Genomic DNA, 24,860 nt, shown 5'->3' with positions numbered 1-24,860 from the left:
TCGTCACTTTATTCTAGTTATGCTACAGAATCCCAGATAAATCATGGCAGTCTTTAGAAACAGTCTCGTATGCAGAAACAGGCCTTTATCTGAAATCTTAAGTTTGAAATGAAGCAATTGTATCGCTCGAGATCTCTTGGTAGCAAACATTGTTATTAAATTACCATGGGAACAATCTAAGCTTGTCAAATACCCATGTAATTTGGTAATATCAACTAAGTTGAAGTTGTAAATTGGCCACCGTAAAGAATTAAAAAGCTGACGTTTCTTAACGCTCGAAACGTCAGCTTTTTAACTCTTCACGGCGGCCAATTTACAATTTCAACTTAGTTGTAATTACCAAATTATCTTCTTACCCCCACCGACGCAGCACCACAGTTTTTTTTAGAAAGTTACCCCCTTTATTCAAATACCCAGGTAGTTTTATGGTTAAAGAGGAAGGATTAGACAGCGTTTGGTTTAACAGGAACTTTATTCTAGTTGATGCTTGTGAACGACATGAACAGTAGCGTAGTCAAAAGAGTAATCGGGACACAGTCAACAATGCAACGAAAAAAGCTTTTCAATGTACTTCCTTAAATGCTATCGAGGGTGTGGTTCTATTGTCCTCTAGTTTACAATATTTGAATAGTATTAAAAAAAGAAGCGGAAAATGTCTCTTCGAGGTTGAGCGATTCCTGCTTAAATATTGTATCTGTTTCCGCAACGAAAAGGATTTTTAAAAAATGAGAAAACGGGTCTGACAGACTCCCTAGTTGATGCTTGTGAGCGACATGAACAGTAGCGTAGTCAAAAGTGTAATCGGCACTCAGTCGACAATGCAACGAAAATAGTTTTACAACGTACTTCCTTAAATACTATCGAGGGCGTGGTCCTATTGTCCTCTAATTATTATAATTTACAGTATTTAAATACTATTAAAAAAAGAAGCGGAAACTGTCTCTTTGACGTTGAACGATTCCTGCTTTATATCTTTTTAAATGAACTTCATTCAACACGCATCAGTTGCAAATGATACTACTCACAAAAAATACTACAAATAGAAACGCACTTAAGATACAATATTTACAAAAGAATGGTTACTTACACTTACACTACCAATGGGTGAATTTCCATTACTAACATGATATTTGCTTGATACATACATGCATAAAAAAAACTAATTGTTCTTAGGTCCATAAGTTTGTTTTCTTTCTTTCCTTCACTTACAAATACTTGACTTAATTCCTTACTAAAACAAAAGATTGATTAGTTACACATTACTAATGAAACATTATAGGATATTGTTTACTCGTTAAAACTATTTAATTGATGCGATTTACACTACTGGTTTAAGGCTAGATAAGCATTCACTAGTCATCTGTACAAATTATAGTAAAGTTTTAACGCGAAGTTTAAGGAGTAATTTCTTAACAAATTCATTTCTGCTTAAAGTGATCCATCTCCTTCCGCAACGGAAAGGATTAAGAAAATAAAAAAGCGGGTAGGATACTCTAGGCCATTTAAAAAAGGAAATTTTTCACAGGTCTGAAGTTAAAATACCTGTCTTAATTGCGGTAGTAAATAATTTCAATAGTAATGGTTAACAATAGCACAGAAATGCAGGTGTACATTGCAGACAAGCATCAAAGTAAAGTGGACTTGTTGAGTATTTCAAAAACGTACTTTGGTGTTTTCGATATTTTTGAATTACTTGAACGAATTCAAAGAGCTTGGATAGACTCGAATACATCGAAAATTATTATTATGAAAATTTAAAGAATACATTTCCCGAAACCCACGGAAAACCTTTAAAATAACCATAAGATTCTACAATAAACGACATCACTACAATATTTCGGTGCTTGAACAATAATAATAACAATTTGAATAGAACCAATGCAATCATAATTTTTTTACAGCTCAGCCGGTCTACTTAAAGAATGAGTAAAAATACAAGGAAAAATCAAAACTTGAACTGCGCGACCGTAAAAAGTACTAAAAACTCGTCCGAAACCAAAACACAAATTTTCCCCCTGTTAACAGAGTGCGACTTAATTTCAACGAAACAATAATATAAAAGCCCAGCGAAATGACAATCATTGCGGGAAAGGAATTAAAAGTACTAGCTTTCCAAGGCGAGGAAACAATGAGTTCATTATGTGCTGTATAACCAGTGTAGAGACACTTCAAGTTGCACTGCAGGCTCAAGTGCTAAGAAGAAAGCAGTTTTTTCGTCGCGATACTTAGTACGACTTGCACAGTGGTCATTAAACCTGTTACTGATAAAAGCACCTTAGTAACATTAATGCCGAATAGACTGAAAGAAAAGTTACTGGACATCTGCACTCGGTTAATGAAGAAATCGAGCGAAGTCACATTGAAATTCCCTAGAGGTCTCTCATCTGTTTGTGCAATAGTGCAGTTGACTGATTCACGGAACCTGTCACACTGTAAAGTTACCATGGCAGCCCAATAGAGTGGGGACATAAAGAAGAAAAAGACCAGAGAGGAGAAAAGCAACTCACAGCTGGTGATGAGTCCGTCATTTAAGAGCAACTTCGGCGCTGGAAGAGGCTGGCTCCAGGAGCAGTTGTAAAACACTAACCTCACCACACTACCTTGACCTTCGCCTGCTAGGATTTGCCACAAATGAAAATTAACTAGCCAGTTGATAACAAAACTGACGATATTAGCCAATAGCCACCATTTGATTGATTCGATTTCCTCGTTCATGAATTCGCAGAGTTCTTGATACTCGATAAGAGCTTCACGAAGTCCCTTGGACCAATTTTTGAACTTTTCTTTAAAGTCGATGATCCTGATTTTGATGGCAGCGCATGACGCACTAAAAACCAGGTTCATAGCTACGCTTATTGAACCACAGTAAATGTAGCCGAGGAGATAGATACAGCCAATTTGAAGCCACGGGACAGGGTGAATGGATTGTGTAACGTACAAATAGACAAGAAGAATGAGATAAGACAAAGTCAACATTGCAAACGTCATGATCACGATCAGCCATGTTCGGCAGAAATTCGCTCGTTCGATAGCCAAACGTATATTCCCTTTGAGTCTTATACGATGCTTGAATCCGTACAAAGCCCCGAAGTGATGCGATAGAGCAAGGCCTGAGAGTAACAATATTGTCGGTAAGCCACTTGGTGAGGACATAGTTGGGTCTTTCTTTACGCAGATTGCCAGAAAAGTTGGTGGGATCCATGTTAGAACGACAATCACCAGAATGAAAACCCGCCCGAATCTTCTCCATCTGCCTCCTTCAACAAGACCCAAATACTGCAGGACTTTGAGGATTTGGTTCGTTCTTGTCTCATGGAGACTGGCGCTCAAAGGTCCGCTTTCGGTTTCGATAGAGAAGTTTTCCACGACATGGCATGACCCAAGGTTTTCGGTCCAACCATTTTCACGACAAACAGAATCCATGACAAGCAATGACAAAGGTATTCTCCCAGAGATCGTCGTTATCGGAAAGACTATCGGATTATGTTCGTTTTCGTTCCTCAGCTTGATACGTTTATGAATGTTTTGAGTACGCAGGTGGGAGTAGAAAAATTTGGCTTACGTCATGGTTTCCCTCTAAGTGGCTAATTGGCAGGAACAGGACGGAGCTCTTTAAGAGCGAGTGGGGGTAAAAATAAAATATACCGACCCGACCCAATTTTACCTAATGCTTTTTAATTGTTCTTTGTTTCGGAGTAAAAAATAAAACAATAAACATCTGAAAATAATTTCAGGATGGCGCTTGAAAATAGAAAGCATTTCCTTACAGAAATATCTCGAAAGGTGTGATCGGCACGTCGTGTAAATTTAGAGAAATTTTCTTTCGAAGGGAGAGCATTTTACCGTTCGAATCAGACAATTATGACCAGTAAGTCCAAAGATATGACTTTTAGTCCTTGCCGTGACACCATAAAAGATGATAACCCTCACAAAAATAATTTTGTAATGGCGTGTCTGGCGGCACGTAATTGATTTTTAATAGGTTTTGATCTGTACATCGTGGAGACTTTGAAGAAATATCTTTTTTTATGTGAAGGGAGAGTATTTACTATTTACTACTTGAAAGCCGACATTGTTAACTGTTCTGTAGAAATTCTGTAATCCTGGCGCCTATACTCCCCCGCTCCAGCCTATTTCTCATCGTATTTTGGTAAATTTTATGAAGTTCATAAATATTTTACAAGGCAGAACAGTAAATTAGCCTTACATACAGACATACTTTATTTGTCACATAGGTCGATAAAAGGCAGCTAAAAAACTGATGTGGACCCACAAACTAAAGTAACTACAAACTTTAAATAATAATAATAACAAACTTGGGAATTTATGGTTAGTGAGAAAACCGAGGGCAAAAGACTTTGGGAAAAATACCTTACTTTTTTAAAGGAGCGTAAATTTCTAATATAGTGCTACCGATATTAGGAATGCTGCGCAAAATAATTTTTTATGCGTTCTAATTTGTATAGACTTTTAATAGACTTACAGATATTACATTTTTCTAAAGCTGATATTTCGAGCGTTAGCCCTTCGTCAAAGCGAAAACGATTGTATCAATTTAATCTCTCTGAGGCTGCCTAAGTGTGGACTTAGGTCTTTTTGAAGCCAACAGAATGAATTCGTATATGCCCGTTCGTTATATGCCCTAATGATTTTTTTCACTAAATGATAATGAGAGAGCAGATGTAAATACGTAAATCACTCGTGCGCTCCAAACAGGTCACGACTCGCGTGAATGTTAAACGCGCTTTGAAATGTATGTAGCCTTACAAAGGACTACTTTTCGTTATTCTCAGGAACAAAAGTATTTTGTCCACACTGTTACTGTGACCATAGTTAGTAGAGGGGTCCCCTCTACTAACTATGTTGTGACACTCAGAAACTGTGTACTCCAGGAATACATGTGCTCATATAATGTCCTTGCAATTCAAGACAACTGAACAGCAGTACAAGGGAGTTTGCTCACTCCTGAATTTTGTGTTAAACTATACACAACTGTCCTGTGAGAATCAAATCAAAGTGTTTGTGGCTTTCTTAGTTTCACAGTAATAAGTAATTAAGCAGTGTGGTCCTATTGTTTATGTGGTTGCATGGCCTGCTGCAAATCTGTAGTTCACCCCCTTCTCTAACCTCAGATTGGCCAGGTGGTCTGCCTTCTACAAATAATTTGTATTTTAATGTGTTCCCCAAAATTTAGATCAGAGGAAATAAATCTTAACAAAGGTTCAATTAATTTTACTATAAGTTAAATCGTGTTTCTAAACATTTGGTGAAGCATGACAATTCTAATATTACCATTGAGTGATTAATTTGTTTATTTATTTGAACACTTGTTTATCCACTGCATTGTGAGGTTACCAGCAGTAATGGATGGATGTAATGAGAAAAACTTCAGAAGGAATACTGTCAAGGTCACCATTATAAACAAATCAGTCTTCTTTTGCTTCTTGTTTGACAACCTAGTCCCTAGAATCCACGCTGACAAGCACAAACATAACTGTTCACTCAGTCAGTACAAGTACCACTTGTTTACATAGTACGGTGGCCCACAACTGTCACATCAAATTAAAATCACTCACATCAAATTAAAATCACTCACGTCAAACTAAGATCACTCACGTCAAATTAAAATTACTCACATTAAATTGAAATCACTCACACCAAATACAAATCGTTCACACCAAATACACATCGCTCACATCAAATTAAAATCGCTCCCATCAAATTCAAATCGCTCACATCAAATTCAAATCGCTCACATCAAATACAAATTGTTACATCAATTGGTCAGCGGCTAAGTCAATGAATGGTATCCCCAATGTTTACTCGGTCTTCCACTTTATCGCCATTTTGTACGATCCGTTTTGATCGATCGTTCTTTGACACTATTGATCAGAATCCAAGCTAATATGTATTGTACTAATTGTGGCAGCGATGTTGAAAACTGCAAATTCTGCAGAACCTGTGGCAAAGGTAAGAGAAATGTTGCACCTATGTTGTTCCACGTTCGTGTCGTGTTGATCAGTTCACCTTTCACAGATAATTATATATAGCTGATTATAGAAGAATAGCGAGATACAGGGCAAGTGTTTTATTCTAACGTTTCAATTGTTTTGTAAAAATTCGATGGACTTCTTTTGACAGATTAACCCAGGCGTAGAGGGCACAAACCCAAGGTAAATGGAAAGCTTGTTCATACATTCCTGTCGTACGTTTGTGTCTTCTGCACCCGCGGAGGGGTGGGGGAGGGTACTCCATTATATGGGCTATATGGGTGTGTGCGGCCGCAAAGAGTATGTTTTTGTTTTCAGTTGTTTTAGTCATTCACTCTGGTCTTGAATAAAGTATGTTTTTCAGAAGAAATTACTTTTTCATTTATATCGATAACACCATCAACAAACGCCCTTCCTAATTTAATTCAAGCAACTTGTCAGCTCTAACGACCAGAAATAGGGTATCAAATTTTTGTCGTGTCATAAATAGGGTATAGGGAAAATAGCAGATTTTGGTCACAAATAGGGTAAGGGTTGTGGGAAGCACACACACCCTTGCACACCCCCACTCAATTTTTTTGGGAGTACCAACCAGGCTTCTGCACCTCTCTGTTAAGCAGATATCTGGCAAGGTAGTCTCTGTGTGACTTAACTTATATAATTTAACACATATTTTATTGTACTGTTTTACTTTTTTAAACATATCATTTTTCATGCCTGTGACAATCTTTAGACTATACGTATTTCACATATAGAAAGTAAACGTAAATTGTGAATTTCATTTTTCTTACGTTTATTTTATTAGAATTGTGTATCATGACTTTCAGATGCTTCAGATGGGTCAGACAGTGACCCTGATGAATTTGAAGGAAGCTTTGACGAAGAGGAAATTCTAAAGTACTACCTTCATCGCGGGTTTAGTTACCAAGAAATACTCGGTTCTCTTTCTTTGCAACCGTCATCAGTGTCAAATGAGTTATAATACACTGTTAAGAAGGCTAAAACAATATGGTTTGAAGAGACGAGGTATGGTGGATGAAGAAACCTTTAATGACAAATTTTTGAAAGTACAAAGGCGCTTGACTGAACTCATTAGTGGCTCTTGCAGCTCCTTTGGGTATCGTTCTATTTGGCATATCCTTGAATTGGAAGGGCTCCGGGTTCCCAGGGTAATTGTTCAAGATTTGTTAAAAGAGATGGACCCAGAAGGAACTGAGCTACGCAGAAAGCATTGCTTGAAAAGGAGAATGTATCAAAATCCTGGACCGAACTATGCGTGGCACATTGATTGCCACGACAAGCTGAAGGCATGGGGTTTGCCGATCCATGGTGCGATAGATGGATTTAGCAGGAAGATTTTATGGTTGGAAGTTACACGTTCCAATAACTCACCCCACAAAATAGCCGCTTATTATGCTAGAACAGTTTCAAAAGTAGGAGGATGCCCTGTAGAAGTGTGTTTTAAACAAACTTTTCCTTTCGCTTACGCTTCAACCCTGCCAATGGAAAGGGTAATCGTGCAAACGCTATATTGTAGACTCCAGTTTCTGGTATCAGGGGGATTCACTCCCATCTTTCTTTGAGAGGCTGCGGAGGGCGGTACTTCCTCAAATATATTTTTCCAGAAAAGCTGATATAATACTGAATGATAACCTGCTATGCACCTGCTTCACCCGGCGAGCCAAAAAGAATAGCTAGACTCTTCGTCACTTTATTCTAGTTATGCTACAGAATCCCGGATAAATCATGGCAGCCTTTAGAAACAGTCTCGTATGCAGAAACAGGCCTTTATCTGAAATCTTAAGTTTGAAATAAAGCAATTCTATCGCTCGAGATCTTTTGATAGCAAACATTGTTATTAAATTACCATGGGAACAATCTAAGCTTGTCAAATACCCATGTAATTTGGTAATATCAACTAAGTCGAAGTTGTAAATTGGCCACCGTAAAGAGTTAAAAAGCTGACGTTTCTTAACGCTCGAAACGTCAGCTTTTTAACTCTTCACGGTGGCCAATTTCAACTTAGTTGTAATTACCAAATCACCTTGTTACCCTCACCGACGCAGCACCACAGTTTCTTTAGAAAGTTACCCCCTTATTCAAATACCCATGTAGTTCTATGGTTAAAGGCGAAGGATTAGACAACGTTTGGTTTAACAGGAACTTTATTCTCGTTGATGCTTGTGAGCGACATGAACAGTGGCGTTGTCAAAAGTGTAATCGGCACTCAGTCAACAGTGTAATCAAAAAAGCTGTGCAACGCACTTCCTTAAATACTATCGAGCGTGTGGTCCTATTGTCCTCTAACTTACAATATTTGAATAGTATTAAAAAAAGAAGCGGAAAATGTCTCTTTGAGGTTGAGCGATTCCTGCTCAAATATTGCATCTGTTTCCGCAACGGAAAGGATTTTAAAAAAATGAGAAAATGGTATGATAGACTCACTAGTTGATGCTTGTGAGCGACATGAACAGTAGCGTAGTCAAAAGTGTAATCGGCACTCAGTCAACAATGCAACGAAAAAAGCTTTACAGCGTACTTCCTCAAATACTATCGAGGGCGTGGTCCTATTAATATTTTCCTCTAATTTACAATATTTGAATAGTATTAAAAAAGAAGCGGAAACTTTCTCTTTGAGGTTGAACGATTACTGCTTTATATCTTTTTAAATGAACTTTATTCAACACACATCAGTTACAAATGATACTACTTACAAAAAATACTACAAATAGAAACCCACTTAAGATACACTATTTACAAAAAGAATGGTTATTTACGCTTACACTGCCAATGAGTAAATTTCCATTACTTACATGATATTTGTTTGATACATACATAAAAAAAAAAAAACTAATTGTACTTAGGTCCATAATTTTTTTCTTTCTTTCCTTCACTTACAATTACTTGACTTAATTCCTTACTAAAACAAAAGATTGATTAGTTACATTACTTATGAAACATTGTTATAGGATATTGTTTACTCTGTTAAAACTATTTAATTGATGCTATTTACACTATTGGTTTAAGGCTAGAGAATCATTGACCAGTAATACTTTACAAATTATAGTAAATTTTCAACGCGAAGTTTATGGAGTAATTTCTTAACAAATTCATTTCTGCTTAAAATGATCCATCTGTTTCCGCAACGGAAAGGATTAAGAAAATAAAAAAGCGGGTAGAATAGACTCTAGGTCATTTAAAACAGGACGTTTTTCACAGGTCTGAAGTTAAAATACCTGTCTTAACTGCGGTAGTAAATAATTTCAATAGTAATGGTCAACAATAGCACAGAAATGCAGGTGTACATTGAAGACAAGCATCAAAGCAAAGTGTATTTGTTGAGTATTTCAAAAACGTACTATGGCGTTTTCGATATTTTTTAGTTACTAGAACGAATTCAAAGAGTTTGGATAGACTCGAATACATCGGAAATTATTTTTATGAAAATTTAAAGAATACATGTCCCGAAACCCACGAAAAACCGTTAAAATAACTATAATATTCTATAATAAACGACATCAATAAATATTTCGGCGCTTGAACAATAATAATAATAACAATTTGAATAGAACCAATGCATTCATAATTTTTTACAGCTCAGCCGGTCTACTCAAAGAATGAGTAAAAATACAAGGAAAAATCAAAACTTGAACTGCGCGACCGTAAAAAGTACTAAAAACTCGTCCGAAACCAAAACACAAATTTTCCTCCTATTAACAGAGTGCGACTTAATTCCAACGAAACAATGGTATAAAAACCCAGCGAAATGACAATCATTGCAGGAAAGGAATTAAAAGTACTAGCATTCCAAGGCGAAGAAACAATGAGTTCACTATGCGCTGTATAACAGTGTAGAGACACTTCAAGTTGCACTGCAGGCTCAAGTGCTAAGAAGGAAGCAGTTTTTTCGTCACGATACTTAGTACGACTTGCACAGTGGTCATTAAACCTGTTACTGATAAAAGCACCTTGGTAACATTAATGCCGAATAGTCTAAAAGCAAAGTTACTGGACATCTGCACCCGGTTAATGAAAAAATCGAGCGATGTCACATCGAAATTCCCTAGAGGTCTCTCATCTGTTTGTGCAATAGTGCAGTTGACCGATTCACGGAACCTGTTACACTGCAAAGTTACCATGGCAGCCCAATAGAGTGGGGACATAAAGAAGAAAAAGACCAATGAGGAGAAAAGCAACTCACAGCTGGTGATGAGTCCGTCATTTAAGAGCAACTTCGGCGCTGGAAGAGGCTTGCTCCACGAGCAGTTGTAAAACACTAACCTCACCACACTACCTTGACCTTCGCCTGCTAGGATTTGCCACAAATGAAAATTAACTAGCCAGTTGATAACAAAACTGACGATATTAGCCAATAGCCACCATTTGATTGATTCGATTTCCTCGTTCATGAATTCGCAGAGTTCTTGATACTCGATAAGAGCTTCACGAAGTCCCTTGGACCAGTTTTTGAACTTTTCTTTAAAGTCGATGATCCTGATTTTGATGGCCGCGCATGACGCACTAAAAACCAGGTTCATAGCTACGCTTATTGAACCACAGTAAATGTAGCCGAGGAGATAGATACAGCCAATGTGAAGCCACGGGAGAGGGCGAATGGATTGTGTAACGTACAAATAGACAAGAAGAATGAGATAAGACAAAGTCAACATTGCAAACGTCATGATCACGATCAGCCATGTTCGGCAGAAATTCGCTCGTTCGATAGCCAAACGTATATTCCCTTTGAGTCTTATACGATGCTTGTATCCGTACAAAGCTCCAAAGTGATGCGATAGAGCAAGGCCTGAGAGTAACAATATTGTCGGTAAGCCACTTGGTGAGGACATAGTTGGGTCTCTCTTTACGCAGATCGCCAGAAAAGTTGGTGGGATCCATGTTAGAACGACAATCACCAGAATGAAAACCCGCCCAAATTTTCTCCATCTGCCTCCTTCAACAAGACCCAAATACTGCAGTACTTTGAGGATTTGGTTTGTTCTTGTCTCATGGAGACTGGCGCTCAAAGGTCCGCTTTCGGTTTCGATAGAGAAGTTTTCCACGACATGGCATGACCCAAGGTTTTCGGTCCAACCATTCTCACGACAAACTGAATCCATCCAAGCAATGACAAAGGTATTCTCCCAGAGATCGTCGTTATCGGGAAGATTATCGGATTACCGTATTTATTCGCCTATAAGCCGAGCGATTTTTCCAAAAAATTAAACTGAAAACAGGTAAATTCTCGCCAAGGTAGGGGGTTCGGCTTATAGCCGAGTATTTTCGCCAAAAAATATTTACGGGTGCTTAACAAGCTTCGAAATTCAATGTTTATTCGACTATTAGCCGAGCGATTATTAACAAACACAAATTTCCGAGATCACGAAATTAGTGATCTTAGTGCGAAGGCTGATGGAATGGCGCTTTTTCCATCTCTGGTACAGCCCAGTGAGGCTTTGAAGTCTGGATCACTGCTCAACTCCTTCGCTTTTAGCCGTAGAATTAATCCGCTTACACCAATTCCTTTAAAAGATAAAAGAGATCAATTTGACTTGTTTTGACAACATGAAAAACTGGCCAATCAGAAGCGGTCATTCCCACGGTTTGTGCAAACATTGCAACACGATCTGACAGATATCAGTTGATCGAAGCTTTTCATTGTTTTAAAGAAGCGAAAGACTTACCTTGACTCCTCTGCTCTGAAAACCAGTCCAGTAGTGTTTGATCCAATTCAGGATACTTTGGCGAAAAGCAGCCCATCGTCTTTCGCTTAGCTGACATTTTAAGCTCACCATTAAACAGGTTCGCTTGATCTTTTAGCCAGCGACGCACCATCGATTCACTGATTCCGTAATCTCTAGCGATCTCGGAGTTGTTCTCGACGGCCTTTGCTTCAGCAACGACTTTTAGTTTGAACGCTAAGTTGTATGAAGAACGACGAACTTTCGGCATGATGATCGATTACGATAACTTTGAAAGAGAGCGATTGCTTGAGACAGGATTCTGAACTCAGGTGAATGTTTTGTTATGTCACGCATGGTTCTATTTATTTACACATTAAATTCAACTTATCTGTGATTTGTTGTTACTTTCAATTAAACGACCAATAACAACTGAGTAAAATAACCTACTCCTTCTTTGCATGTTTCCCGAGAGGGAAGCTCCTTTTGTTTTCGGTTTATGTTAATTCATCTCAGTTAACGACACGCGTGGAGTACTTTGCAATTATTAGGTCTCGGCTTATAGCCGAATGTTTTGTGTTTATTTTTTATTTCAATGCAACAGCTGCTGACATGAAGAAGTTTAGGGTCTCGGCTTATAGCCGAGATCGGCTTGTAGGCGAATAAATACGGTATGTTCATTTTCGTTCCTCAGCTTGATACGCTTATGAATGTTTTGAGTGCGGAGGTGGGAGTAGAAAAATTGGGTTTACGTCATGGTTTCCCTCTAAGTGGCTAATAGGCAGGAACAGGACGGAGCTCTTCAAGAGCGAGTGAGGGTAAAAATAGAATATACCGACCTGACCCAATTTTACCTAATGCTTTTTAATTGTTCTTTGTTTCGGAGTAATAAAAAAAACAATAACATCTGAAAATAATTTCAGGATGGCGCGTGAAAATAGAAAGCATTTCCTTACAGAAATATCTTGAAAGGTGTGATCGGCACGTCGTGTAAATTTAGAGAAATTTTCTTTCGAAGGGAGAACATTTTACTGTTCGAATCAGCTAATTATGACCAGTAGGTCCGAAGATTTGACTTTTAGTCCTTGCCGTGACACCATTTAGATGATAACCCTCTCAAAAACAATTTCGTAATGGCGTGTCCGGCGACACGTAATTGATTTTGAATAGGTTTTGATCTGCACATCATGTAGACTTTGAAGAAAAATTTTTTTTATGTGAAGGGAGAGTATTTACTATTTACTACGTGAAAGCCGACATTGTTAACTGTTAGGTAGAAATTCTGTAGTCCTGGCACCTATACTCCCCAGCTCCAGCCTATTTCTCACCGTATTTTGGTAGATTTTATGAAATTCATAAATATTTTACAAGGCAGAACAGCAAATTAGCCTTTCATACATACATACATACTTTATTTGTCACGTAGGTCGATAAAAGGCAGCTAAAAAGCTAATGTGGACCTACAAACTAAAGTGTACCTACAAAATTTAAATAATAATGATAACAAACTTGTGAATTTATGGTAAGTAAGAAAACCGAGGGCAAAAGACTTTGGGAAAAATACCTTACTTCTTTAATGAAGCGTAAATTTCTAATAAAGTGCTACCGATATTACGAATGCTGCGCAAAATAATTTAATATGCGTTCCAATTTGTAGAGACTTTTAGTAGACTTGCAGATATTACATTTTTCTAAAGCTGATATTTCGAGCGTTAGCCCTTCGTCAAAGTGAAAACGATTGTATCAACTTAACCTCTCTGAGGCTGCTTAAGTGTGGACTTTAGTTTTTTTGGAGCTAACAGAATGAATTCGTATAACCCGTTCGTTATACGCCCTAATGATTTTTTCACTAAAATGATAACGAGAGAGCAGATGTGAATACGTAAATCACTCGTGCGCTCCAAACAGGTCACGACTCGCGTGAATGTGAAACGTGCTTTGAAATGTATGTAGCCTTACAAAGGACTACTTTTCGTTATTCTCAGGAACAAAAGTATTTTGTCCACACTGTTACTGTGACACTCAGAAACTGTGAACTCCAGGAATACATGTGCTCATATAATGTCCTTGCAATTCAAGACAACTAACAGCAGCAGAAGGGAGTTTGCTCACTCCTGAATTTTGTGTTAAACTATACACAACTGTCCTGTGAGAATCAAATCAAAGTGTTTGTGGCTTTCTTAGTTTCACAGTAATAAGTAATTAAGCAGTGTGGTCCTATTGTTTATGTGGTTGCATGGCCTGCTGCAAATCTGTAGTTCACCCTTTTCTCTAACCTCAGATTGGCCAGGTGGTCTGCCTTGTACAAATAATTTGTATTTTAATGTGTTCCCCAAAATTTAGATCAGGGGAAATAAATCTTAACAAAGGTTCAATTCATTTTACTATAAGTTGAATCGTGTTTCTAAACATTTGGTGAAGCATGACAATTCTGATATTACCATTGAGTGATTAATTTGTTTATTTATTTGAACACTTGTTTATCCACTGCATTGTGAGGTTACCAGCAGTAATGGATGGATGTAATGAGAAAAACTTCAAAAGCAATACTGTCAAGGTCACCATTATAAACAAATCAGTCTTCTTTTGCTTCTTGTTTGACAACCGAGTCCCTAGAATCCACGCTGACAACCACAAACATGACTGTTCACTCAGACAGTCCAAGTACCACTTGTTTACATAGTACGGTGGCCCACAACTGTCACATCAAATTAAAATCACTCACATCAAATTAAAATCACTCACGTCAAACTAAGATCACTCACGTCAAATTAAAATTACTCACATTAAATTGAAATCACTCACACCAAATACAAATCGCTCACATCAAATTAAAATCGCTCCCATCAAATTCAAATCGCTCACATCAAATACAAATCGTTACATCAATTGGTCAGCGGCTAAGTCAATGAATGCTATCCCCAATGTTTACTCGGTCTTCCACTTCACCGCCATTTTGTACGATCCGTTTTGAACGATCGTTCTTTGACACTATTGATCAGAACCCATGCTAATATGTATTGTACTAATTGTGGCAGCGATGTTGCAAAAACTGCAAATTCTGAAGAACCTGTGGCAAAGATAAGAGAAATGTTGCACTTATGTTGTTCCACGTTCGTGTCGTGTTGATTAATTCATCTTTGACAGATAATTATATATAGCTGATTATGGAAGAATAGCGAGATACAGGGCAAGTGTTTTATTCTAACGTTTTGATTGTTTTGTAAAAATTCGATGGACTTCTTTTGATAAATTAACCCAGGCGTAGAGGACACAAACCCAAGCTAAATGGAAAGCTTGTTCATACATTCCTGTCTTACGTTTGTGTTTTCTGCACCCGGGGAGGGGTGAGGGAAGGTACTCCATTATATGGGCTATATGGGTGTGTGCGGCCACAAAGACTACGTTTTTGTTTTCAGTTGTTTTAGTCATTCACTCTGGTCTTGAATAAAGTATGTTTTTCAGAAGAAATTACTTTTTCATTTATATCGATAACACCATCAACAAACGCTCTTCCTAATTTATTTCAAGCAACTTGTCAGCTCTAACGACCAGAAATAGGGTATCAAATTTTTGTCGTGTCATAAATAGGTTGGGGAAAATAGCAGATTTTGGTCACAAATAGGGTAAGGGTTGTGGAGAGCACACACACCCTTACACACCCCCACTCAATTTTTTTGGGAGTACTAACCAGGCTTCTGCACCTCTCTGTTAAGCAGATATCTGGCAAGGTAGTCTTTGTGTGACTTAACTTATATAATTTAACACATATTTTATTGTACTGTTTTACTTTTTTAAACATATCATTTTTCATGCCTGTGACAATCTTTAGACTATACGTATTTCACATATAGAAAGTAAACGTAAATTGTGAATTTCATTTTTCTTACGTTTATTTTATTAAAATTGTGTATCATGACTTTCAGATGCTTCAGATGGGTCAGACAGTGACCCTGATGAATTGGAAGGAAGCTTTGACGAAGAGGAAATTCTAAAGTACTACCTTCATCGCGGGTTTGGTTACCAAGAAATACTCGGTTCTCTTTCTTTGCAACCGTCATCAGTGTCAAATGAGTTATAATACACTGTTAAGAAGGCTAAAACAATATGGTTTGAAGAGACGAGGTATGGTGGATGAAGAAACCTATAATGATAAATTTTTGAAAGTACAAAGGCGCTTGACTGAACTCATTAGTGGCTCTTGCAGCTCCTTTGGGTATCGTTCTATTTGGCATATCCTTGAATTGGAAGGGCTCCGGGTTCCCAGGGTAATTGTTCAAGATTTGTTAAAAGAGATGGACCCAGAAGGAACTGAGCTACGCAGAAAGCATTGCTTGAAAAGGAGAATGTATCAAAATCCTGGACCGAACTATGCGTGGCACATTGATTGCCACGACAAGCCGAAGGCATGGGGTTTCCCGATCCATGGTGCGATTGATGGATTTAGCAGGAAGATTTTATGGTTGGAAGTTACACGTTCCAATAACTCACCCCACAAAATAGCCGCTTATTATGCTAGAACAGTTTCAAAAGTAGGAGGATGCCTTGTAGAATTGATTACTGATCTGGGAACTGAAAATTGTGTAGCAGCAACCTTACAGTCATTCTTTCGTGATAATCCTGAAGCACATCGCTATGTTGCTTCACCAAGGAACCAAAGGATAGAGGGTTGGTGGTCTCATTATTCAAAAAGCCACTCTGCATGGTGGAGGAATTTCTTTGGTGTCTTGGAATTTCAGGGGTTTCTGGACACTTCATCCCATATAAGCATGGAGTGCCTGTGGTATTGTTTCAACAAAGTATTGCAAACAGAACTCAATTTTGTGAAAGAGCACTGGAATACCCATAGGATTCGCAAATCAAGAAATAATAAAGTAGCAGGTCGGCCAGATTCGCTCTATTTCTTGCCAGAAATTCATGGAGCAAAGGATTGTCTATTTGAGGTACCAGCTGCAGAAGTTGAGTTTGGTTCACAACACATCCTTGAAGATTTTCCCAGAAGATGACCATCAAGAGTATTTTTACTATGCTGGAAGTAACCTTTCTATGCCTTTACCAAAAACTGGGAAGAAGCACTTGAAACTTACAAGAAACTAACACATGTTGCCATTCATGGACATAATTGCTTAGTTGCACTGATGTTTCTCAACAGAAGAGCAGGAACCGTTCTTGCAGTACATGTGCCTGAAGTAGCACTAAACACTGGTTTTGTGCCTCTACTTTGCGCTACTGTTTTGCTTTGAAAATGAGTTGCAGCTTGCAAACACAGTCGAGTAAAGATTGTTTTCTACTACTACCCTATTTGAATTGGGTAAAACACATTGAATTTACTTCATCATGGAAGAACAACATCAACCTGTAGGTTTTAATTTTCACAGACCCGAGGGGAGTTATACAGAGTGAACCTTTTTCTTAACTATGCATATACATCTTATTGTCACCTACAACGCACTGAGAAACACAACAAGGTCCATGTGTAATTTTTCTACCAATAAATGAAATTTAACAATGGCTCAAACTTGGACCTAACTGGAAACTATCTGAGCCACTTTCTGCACTCCTTGTATTCCCTCAAGCCCTAGTGATGAACATGTGAAATTGTTAAAGCTAGAAAAATTAAATAGGGCCTACACTACAACAGCAATCTAATCAAAATGGGAAACAAAGATACTTCCAGTGATCTCTTAATTAGGCAATGAGGATTACTTTCACTTTTTCAACTGCTTTGTGACCCTGCAACTGCCTCAATCAGCAAAACAACATAAGTTATTTAACCTTCAACTTGAGCCAGCGGCTCATTCAAATAATAAAGTTATCTATGGCCTTGAAAATGCTTGACCCTTGCAATAAGCGAGAATAAAAGGGTTTCGGAATTCTTCTGTGTCACTCATGTGACACACTGGAAGAGTTAACTCTCTTCCACAAGCAGCAACACGTGGGAAACAGATTTTGTGTTTTGGGTTACGATTCAAACATTCATGGTCAAAGTTAACATGAATTGTCAGAGGATCACCATTCATGGGCCGGTGGCTTTGCCCTGTCAGCCAACTTAACACTCCTGCTACTGTACTTTCTGGTCTCTGAAATTCTTCTGTTGGTGTTCTGTCTAGTGACGAAATCTCACTTCCTCCATCCCCATTCTCATCATAGTTCCCAGAAACAGCTTCGGCATATCCAGTAACTTTCTCATGATCTTCCAAAGAGATCAAAAAGTCCTGAAAACTGTCCATCATAGACTCTTCGATATCCTTTCGATTTGATCCCTCCAGGGAGAAATTTTGTTTCACGAGGGAGAATAAATAGTTTGCATCAACATCTTCAACACTCCCCCTTACAAAAAGGGGCTTGCACGATTCTGGATTGTTTTTTATGATCTCGTCAAGACCATAAAGTTGAAGTCCTTTCATAAATTCTTTTAAATACACTTGTCGTTTAGTTACAACACTGATGAGAATGGACCCTGACATTTCTCCAATGTGCTCTTGGTCTATTTTACAAGTGTAACCATGGTCAACAATGGTTTCATAGTTGCTACCTAGATCATTTTGGATACTTTCAAGCATCTTCCTCTCCTCAGGTGTGATGTGCTTTTCGTTCAAGTTATTGAGATCAGTTTCTGGGTTGACCAGTGTGTCGTAAACACATTCTTTCAGAAAACAAGGTGGTGGGCCTCCCTGCGCTAGGCTCACTGCAACAATTTCTCCACAAGACTGGAAATATCCATTCTGTACATTGTAGGTGGAATTGACAGGGGTACCACCAGGAAACATTATATTCCCCATGTCTAATATGACCTGGGCAAGAAACTCTTTGTTCATTGCACCACTATCTATTCCATCTTCGCCCGTGAAGTGGACTCTTAGACATTTTTCTGGGATTGTTCGTTTTGATTCACGTTGCCACAGGTTTATGCGTCTTGTGAAGCTAGAGACCCTTCGTACCACCATAGAGAATTGGCCTGTGTTGTCAACTCTGTTACTAAGTTCTTTAACGACACTAACATGGTCCGTTAGCATTGTTTCAGTTGCTGATTGTCCACTTGTTGATTGTTCTGTTCCCATCTCTTGTTGTGCAAGGCTGTGATTCCTTTCCTGCACTGCCCGGTTTTCAAAGATTTTTTGATCTTGCAAAACTTCTTGGTTAAACTGCCTTTCTAATTCTCTTGCCAACTGTTTATCTTGTTTTACTTGCTCACCTATTTTTGTAAGAGCTGTTTCCTTTTCGACTTTGGCGTACTTCGATGTAGAATGAGAAGTGTCTTCATCATCAATGTCATCATCATCATCAAGTGTATTTCTGTAGTCTTCAAAAGTGCACAGATACAAGTGGATTCTGTTGTAATCTTTTCCAATTTCTTTTTGGTATCGCTTAAGACTGAAACGCTGGCTTGTCCCAGGTAGGAAAAGAACTTGCTGCCCATCTTCATTAAGTAGTAGATAAGTTTGGCTTTCTTCGTACAAGTTCCTGTAATTTGCTTTCCATTTTTCTTCAGCTTTTTGGCGGACAAGTGAAGAGTTTGCAGAAGTTGGAATACGCAATGCCACCTTTTTCCCTCTTTTTGGCTTCAAAACATGTTCTTTCTCATTCCGCTCAAGCAAACCAATGTAGATAAGCATCTCCTGATCTGCTGCCGAGGTCTTAGTACCTTTGGCCTTTCCACCTTTCACTTTCGAATTCCACTGCTTGCCGTTGGCTGTCTTGTACTCTGCGAAGGATTTGACAGATCTGGAAGACTTGACAGAACTTAATTCCACTGCACTTGGAATAGTACTTCTCCAGGATTATTTCTTGGCGAATTGAAAATTGACAAGTTTTAATGATAAAATGTACTGAACATTGAAAAAAAGGAATTGGCAAGGATACCTAATTCTTCTTTTGTTTTCTGAGACTACCAAAACTATTGCAAGATAAAATAAAGAAAGTGTTGTCACAAATATGTACGTTTCTAACAGCAAAAAAGTACAACAACATCAACAGAGGCTAATGGAACATTCATACTACCTCCGAGAACCCTTCTCCATCTGACCCTTAAAGTATTTTCCAAAATCCCCATTAGCTTCACACGTGCAAGTCGATGTTTAGCCCAAATGAGCAACACTGGATCTCGCCGATGGTCCATAATACATAAACATGTAGAACATAAAATAAGTGCAACATTTCTCTTACCTTTGCCACAGGTTCTGCAGAATTTGCAGTTTTCAGCATCGCTGCCACAATTAGTACAATACATATTAGCTTGAATTCTGATCAATAGTGTCCAAGAACGATCGTTCAAAACGGATCGTACAAAATGGCGGTAAAGTGGAAGACCGAGTAAACAATGGGGATAGCATTCATTGACTTAGCCGCTGACCAATTGATGTAACGATTTGTATTTGATGTGAGCGATTTGAATTTGATGCGAGCGATTTGAATTTGATGTGAGCGATTTGAATTTGATGTGAGCGATTTGTATTTGATGTGAGTGATTTCAATTTAATTCGCGTAATTTTAATTTGACGTGAGTGATCTTAGTTTGACGTGAGTGATTTTTATTTGATATGAGTGACTTTAATTTGATGTGACAGTTGTAGGCCACCGTAACATAGGGATTATTGGAACACTCATTGACCTCACAAATGCTTTTGTATATCTTGCTCTTCTGACCTCTTGTCAAGCATCAAGTGTAGAGCACCTGGTGTGCTATTTTTTAAGCTCATTGGCCACTTTTTTTAATATCTTCTGTTGATATGGTTATCAATTACAGAATGTATCAAGATGATGAATTGAGAAAACAAAAAAAGGAGTCTGATCACATATGTTGAACATTTGTTTTTACAGGGAAGCATTTATGTAAGTTGGTGTGCATCTGCTTGATCTTTGCACTAAGCAAAACTTCATCATCATTTAATGCTGCCCTGGCCTGTCATGACATTTCCTTTACATCCTTGTACTTTGGGTAGGTTACCCTAAGATGTGGCTGGCCATGATTTTCCACCTTTGTTTCCTTTCAAGCTGCTAGTGGCAGGATTGTTAGCCCATATTTAGCACAACAATTGAGATTAAGTAATTTACTACCAAACTGTTTCTAGAACCAAGAATTAGAAATCAGAATAAGTAAATAAATGTACATGTTCAACTTTTCCTGTTTTATATTATTAGTGTGGCCATACTATGCTTATCACAGGGGAAATATTTGACCTTCCCCCAAAAATAAAATTACTCCTGATAATTTTAAGATAATGAAAGTATTCTGTTTTTAACAAAATAGTAGGAGTGTGAAAAATTGTCTACTTTCCTAATTTAATTGAGCCTGACAAAAACGAAGGCAAAGGCCTCTGCAGTTGAGAAGACAAGCTTTCTGGCGGGCTACCATTCTGTGGTTAATCAATTTACCCCAAAGATGTAGACCAACTCATACCTATATTCTGCAGGTTTATGAAATTAATAATAATAATAATTTTTAATAATAATAATATATTTCTTATATAGCACTATTTACAATAACAGATCATAGCGCTTTACAGTTGATATCTCTAAATATTAAAATCTCATCTAACTAAAAAATAATTACATATTACAGTTAAATTGGCTATATAGGATTCATAATTTAACCCCTATTAAAAGGTTTGCCCAAAAAGAAAAGTCAATTGAATTCTTAAAAATTTCTACAGATCGAATATTGCTCTAAATTTCATATAGAGCACAGTACAGGTAGTTAATTTCACTGTATATGACCCGCAAAGCGCCAGGTACAGCATTATAGAGCTATTGACATTCATGAATTAAAAACAATTTTTGAAAGGAAAGGTATGACTTTATTCCAGCAGAACAAATTTTGTTTGTGTGCAAATCTTACATGGCGGTTATGATTCTTCGAGAATAAATAAATAGATAACAAAGAAAATCAAAAAAAAATTAAATCACGGAAAGTTCAATCGTTGCATGTTCTCGAGGTCTCGAAAACGTGACGTGAGAGCGAACAGAACGATCACGATCTAACAACACTCGCCTTTTGGCAATTTTTTGGAGACATGGCCAGCTGAAAAGTGTTTTCCATATTCTAGGAATGGCACCCGGGGCAATCCTTTTTTATGCCTAATCTACGTCGATACTCCTTTCGGCTGGAGGTTTGAGCGATGTAGGCGTACGAATGCTATCCATTAGCTCGGCTTTCGTAAGTATTTCGTTTGGCCTGTGTAGCGATATTTCAGCAGTCCTATTATGGAATAATTGCTCAATCCTGCATAACACAACTCTAGGGTGCCATTTCCGGCCTCGAAACGACGAGTAGACTCTCCTAGAACTATTCAAGTACAACTATCTCCGTCCATTTCGTAGTAAATAAGAGCCTGTGAAAAAGTTTAGGGGATAATATGACGTCACAGACTAATTAACGCGCGGCCATTTCGCAGTTTCAGTAATGGAGGACGTTGAATCGAGGAAAACAAGTCTAAAAAATACCGACTTCTACTTCGAATTTTCATTCCAAATTTCGTGAGTGTGGTAAGTAGCCGGTAAGGATATTAAAAAGTGAAAAATATGGCAAACGCTAAATTTGATCTTAGCAGCACTTTAAGTATGCCCCCATAATTGTCATTCCTTAACTTTTTTCATGATTTGCTTTTGAGATTTCTGACAAGTTTAATAGTCTTAATTTCTTACACAAGTAGTTATTTTTTTTCTATTTTTTAACGGTTAAGTCCTTGAAGCCTAGTTGTTACGAAATTGAGTCGCGAATCAAGTGAAGAGTGGACTCCAAAAATTGATATTTTTAGGCCGAAGTTTTCTCTGAGTACTCATCAAATTATTCAGGACTTTTTTGACTTGATCCACTGAAGATCTTCGAAGTTAAATAGTGACACCACCCAAGCTTTAGAGGCTAAAGCCAAATCGTAGTTTGCTCCAAAATAGGCAATTTCCGAATCACTTTTGGCCTCTTTTTCAAAACGAGGCCTGGTGCTCAACCATTCTTGTAAAAATGAGTTTAATTTACATGTAAATGAAAACTTAAAAGCATATGTAAGGATGAGCACCAGGACTCGTTTTGAAAATAAGGCGGAGGGTAATTCGGAAATGGGCTATTGAGTTTTGTTTCTCGAATTGCCTATTGCGTTTATCATCAACTGACGCTGATCTTTAACTTTTTTTTGGACGTGATCTCAAGAAAAGTCTTTAAGAATAATTTTAAAAGTGTATGGGCTCTTAGTTCTTTTTCGCCCTCTTTTAAATTCCCTCTAAGGTTTTTCACAGACCGATCGATAGATCATATCAATCTAAAATCATCATTTAAAATGATCAAGCCTAATCAGTGATTAAAGATATTTCAGCCGAACAGCTTGCTTAAAAGCTGAGTTTTGTCTCTCAAATTGCTTCTAGAGTTTTTCATCATATCTGCAATACAACATACTTCTTTTTTTAACGCGATTCAATAAAGTTCTTACAGCCTAATATTTTAAGACTGAACCCCTTTTGACAGAGTATGCTCAAAATTTGATATATGTTATTCTTTTTTTTTAACGTGCTTTAACTTGATAGCAATCTTGGATCCTAATCACTAATAATGCCTGAGCTCTTGAGAAGAGAACCAACTTGAAATAGTACGATCCAAAACTTGATGTTTTTATCTCAAAGTGCTTTAAACTAATATAAAACTTTTACCAAGGGATTCTATAAACATCGTAAGGCCTAAGAATCAGCCGTCTGATCTCTTGATAAATTGATATTCTTGATTTAAGAATTTATTTCTATAATTTCGACTGGTTTTAAGTTTTTAGTGGTGAACATCGGGAGTTTTGGACAAGTCTTTTGCATAAGAAAAAAAAGTACTATTTTCTCACAGGATTTTAAGATTCAATTCTTCTGTACAAGTTGGTTTGACGATTTGGTTTACACGTTACCTACATTCATTACGCGCTTTTCAGTCCATTCCTGGTTACGAGAATTTGGTGATACGTCAAGATAACTTAAGCTTGATACCTGATTGTTTTCTGGATAATTCATCTTGGATGTTACAGCGAGAAGTTACCTAGTAATCACTTTTGGGAGTTAGAAGGCAAACAATAATAGGAAATGTGAAGGTGTAGTCTGATCGTCCGGGTGAGTGTAGTCCTGAGAAGGACTGTTGTCGGTGGCAGTGACTGACGTTTCGACAACCTGTGCGGAAGTCATCATCATTCAGTTGACTCTGATTCGGTTTTGCCGAGATTCCTGCAGTTCTGTTTAACACAAGAAAAATCAACTTCGTGAGTACATGACGAGCGAAGGATCGTCATGAGTATGTGGGCTAAGTCCTCTATGAAAAATTAATAAAAAGAAATATCCATAAAGCATCTTGCATAAATCAAAGCCACAAAATATGTAAAGTTTAGTAATATCGTAAATGACGAAATTATCTCTAGACTTTTAAAGAGGCGTTAAAGTTGCCACTTTTAAGACACGTTTAAGTTGCCACTTTTAAGACACGTTTAAGTTGCCACTTTTAAGACACGTTTAAGTTGCCACTTTTAAGACGCCTTATAGCTGTCACTTTTGAGACGCCTTAATTGCCACCTTTAAGACAGGCTAAAAGTTGCCACCTTAAAGACGCCTTAGAATTGCCACTTTTAACAGACATTAAAATTGCCTCATTTTAACAGACCTTAAAATTGCCTCATTTTAGCAGACCATAAAATTGCCTCATTTTAACAGACCTTAAAATTGCCTCATTTTAACAGACCTTAAAATTGCCTCATTTTAACAGACCTTTAAATTATCATTCTTAAGACGCCTTAAAGTTGCCACATTTAACACGTGTTACTCAGACGCCTATGACACCAACAAAAAATTAATGGACACAAAATCATTTTTTTCAGAATGTTTCTCGCTCTATGGTGTCTAAACTAGTTTAGCGCAAGCTTGCTTTATTTGCGCATAACTACACCTGCTAAATGATTGACGTAGTTACTAAAACAAGGAATGATTTACAATGACTTACGGTGATTTACAATGACGTACAAAGAGGTACACTCGATAAGCTGAAATGAGCTGAAATATAAGATGGTTTGCAACTCGTAGGGCACTGGAGTGCAATGGTTAAAAACATTCCTCTCTGCGCTTTGAACCAATCAAAACCTCGTTGTTGAGCGAGTTGAGATTTTTAATTGTGTTCTCTGGACCAAACAAAACATTGTGGGAAGAATGCCCTTTTTTAATCTTCTGTTAAATTTTTTCG

General features: G+C 37.6%; 2 protein-coding genes, 2 long non-coding RNA genes and 2 pseudogenes across 4 annotated transcripts; 3 read left to right on the top strand and 3 right to left on the bottom strand.

Moving 5' to 3' along the window:
- Positions 1–259: 259 nt before the first annotated feature.
- LOC111328221 (uncharacterized) lies at positions 260–4,124 on the bottom strand. Its single transcript, XM_022932612.2, has one exon. It carries the CDS (start codon positions 3,421–3,423, stop codon positions 2,194–2,196), a length of 1,230 nt encoding a protein of 409 aa, XP_022788347.2. The 5' UTR covers positions 3,424–4,124; the 3' UTR covers positions 260–2,193.
- Positions 4,125–4,683: 559 nt separating this feature from the next.
- On the top strand, positions 4,684–7,064 carry LOC148719085 (uncharacterized). The gene is made up of 2 exons (XR_015993644.1): positions 4,684–5,970; positions 6,818–7,064. It is a non-coding gene; the product is annotated as an uncharacterized LOC148719085 (long non-coding RNA).
- Positions 7,065–8,169: 1,105 nt separating this feature from the next.
- Positions 8,170–11,107, bottom strand: LOC148719084 (uncharacterized). Its single transcript, XM_088740165.1, has one exon. It carries the CDS (start codon positions 11,105–11,107, stop codon positions 9,878–9,880), a length of 1,230 nt encoding a protein of 409 aa, XP_088596291.1. The 3' UTR covers positions 8,170–9,877.
- Positions 11,108–11,865: 758 nt separating this feature from the next.
- LOC148719083 (uncharacterized) lies at positions 11,866–12,367 on the top strand. The gene is made up of 2 exons (XR_015993645.1): positions 11,866–12,000; positions 12,273–12,367. It is a non-coding gene; the product is annotated as an uncharacterized LOC148719083 (long non-coding RNA).
- A 2,679-nt stretch (positions 12,368–15,046) lies between these two features.
- LOC148719082 (uncharacterized) lies at positions 15,047–17,179 on the top strand (annotated as a pseudogene).
- A 103-nt stretch (positions 17,180–17,282) lies between these two features.
- Positions 17,283–19,505, bottom strand: LOC148719081 (uncharacterized; annotated as a pseudogene).
- Positions 19,506–24,860: the final 5,355 nt, after the last annotated feature.

The sequence above is a fragment of the Stylophora pistillata genome, chromosome 12 (assembly GCF_964205215.1).
Source record: "Stylophora pistillata chromosome 12, jaStyPist1.2, whole genome shotgun sequence".
NCBI classification, from domain to species: domain Eukaryota; kingdom Metazoa; phylum Cnidaria; class Anthozoa; order Scleractinia; family Pocilloporidae; genus Stylophora; species Stylophora pistillata.
This window is presented reverse-complemented; position numbering and strand designations above follow the sequence as displayed.

Bases quoted from the DNA above. Each gene is read 5' to 3' on its own strand.
- LOC111328221 (XM_022932612.2), bottom strand. From the start codon at position 3,423: ATGGATTCTGTTTGTCGTGAAAATGGTTGGACCGAAAACCTTGGGTCA.
- LOC148719084 (XM_088740165.1), bottom strand. From the start codon at position 11,107: ATGGATTCAGTTTGTCGTGAGAATGGTTGGACCGAAAACCTTGGGTCA.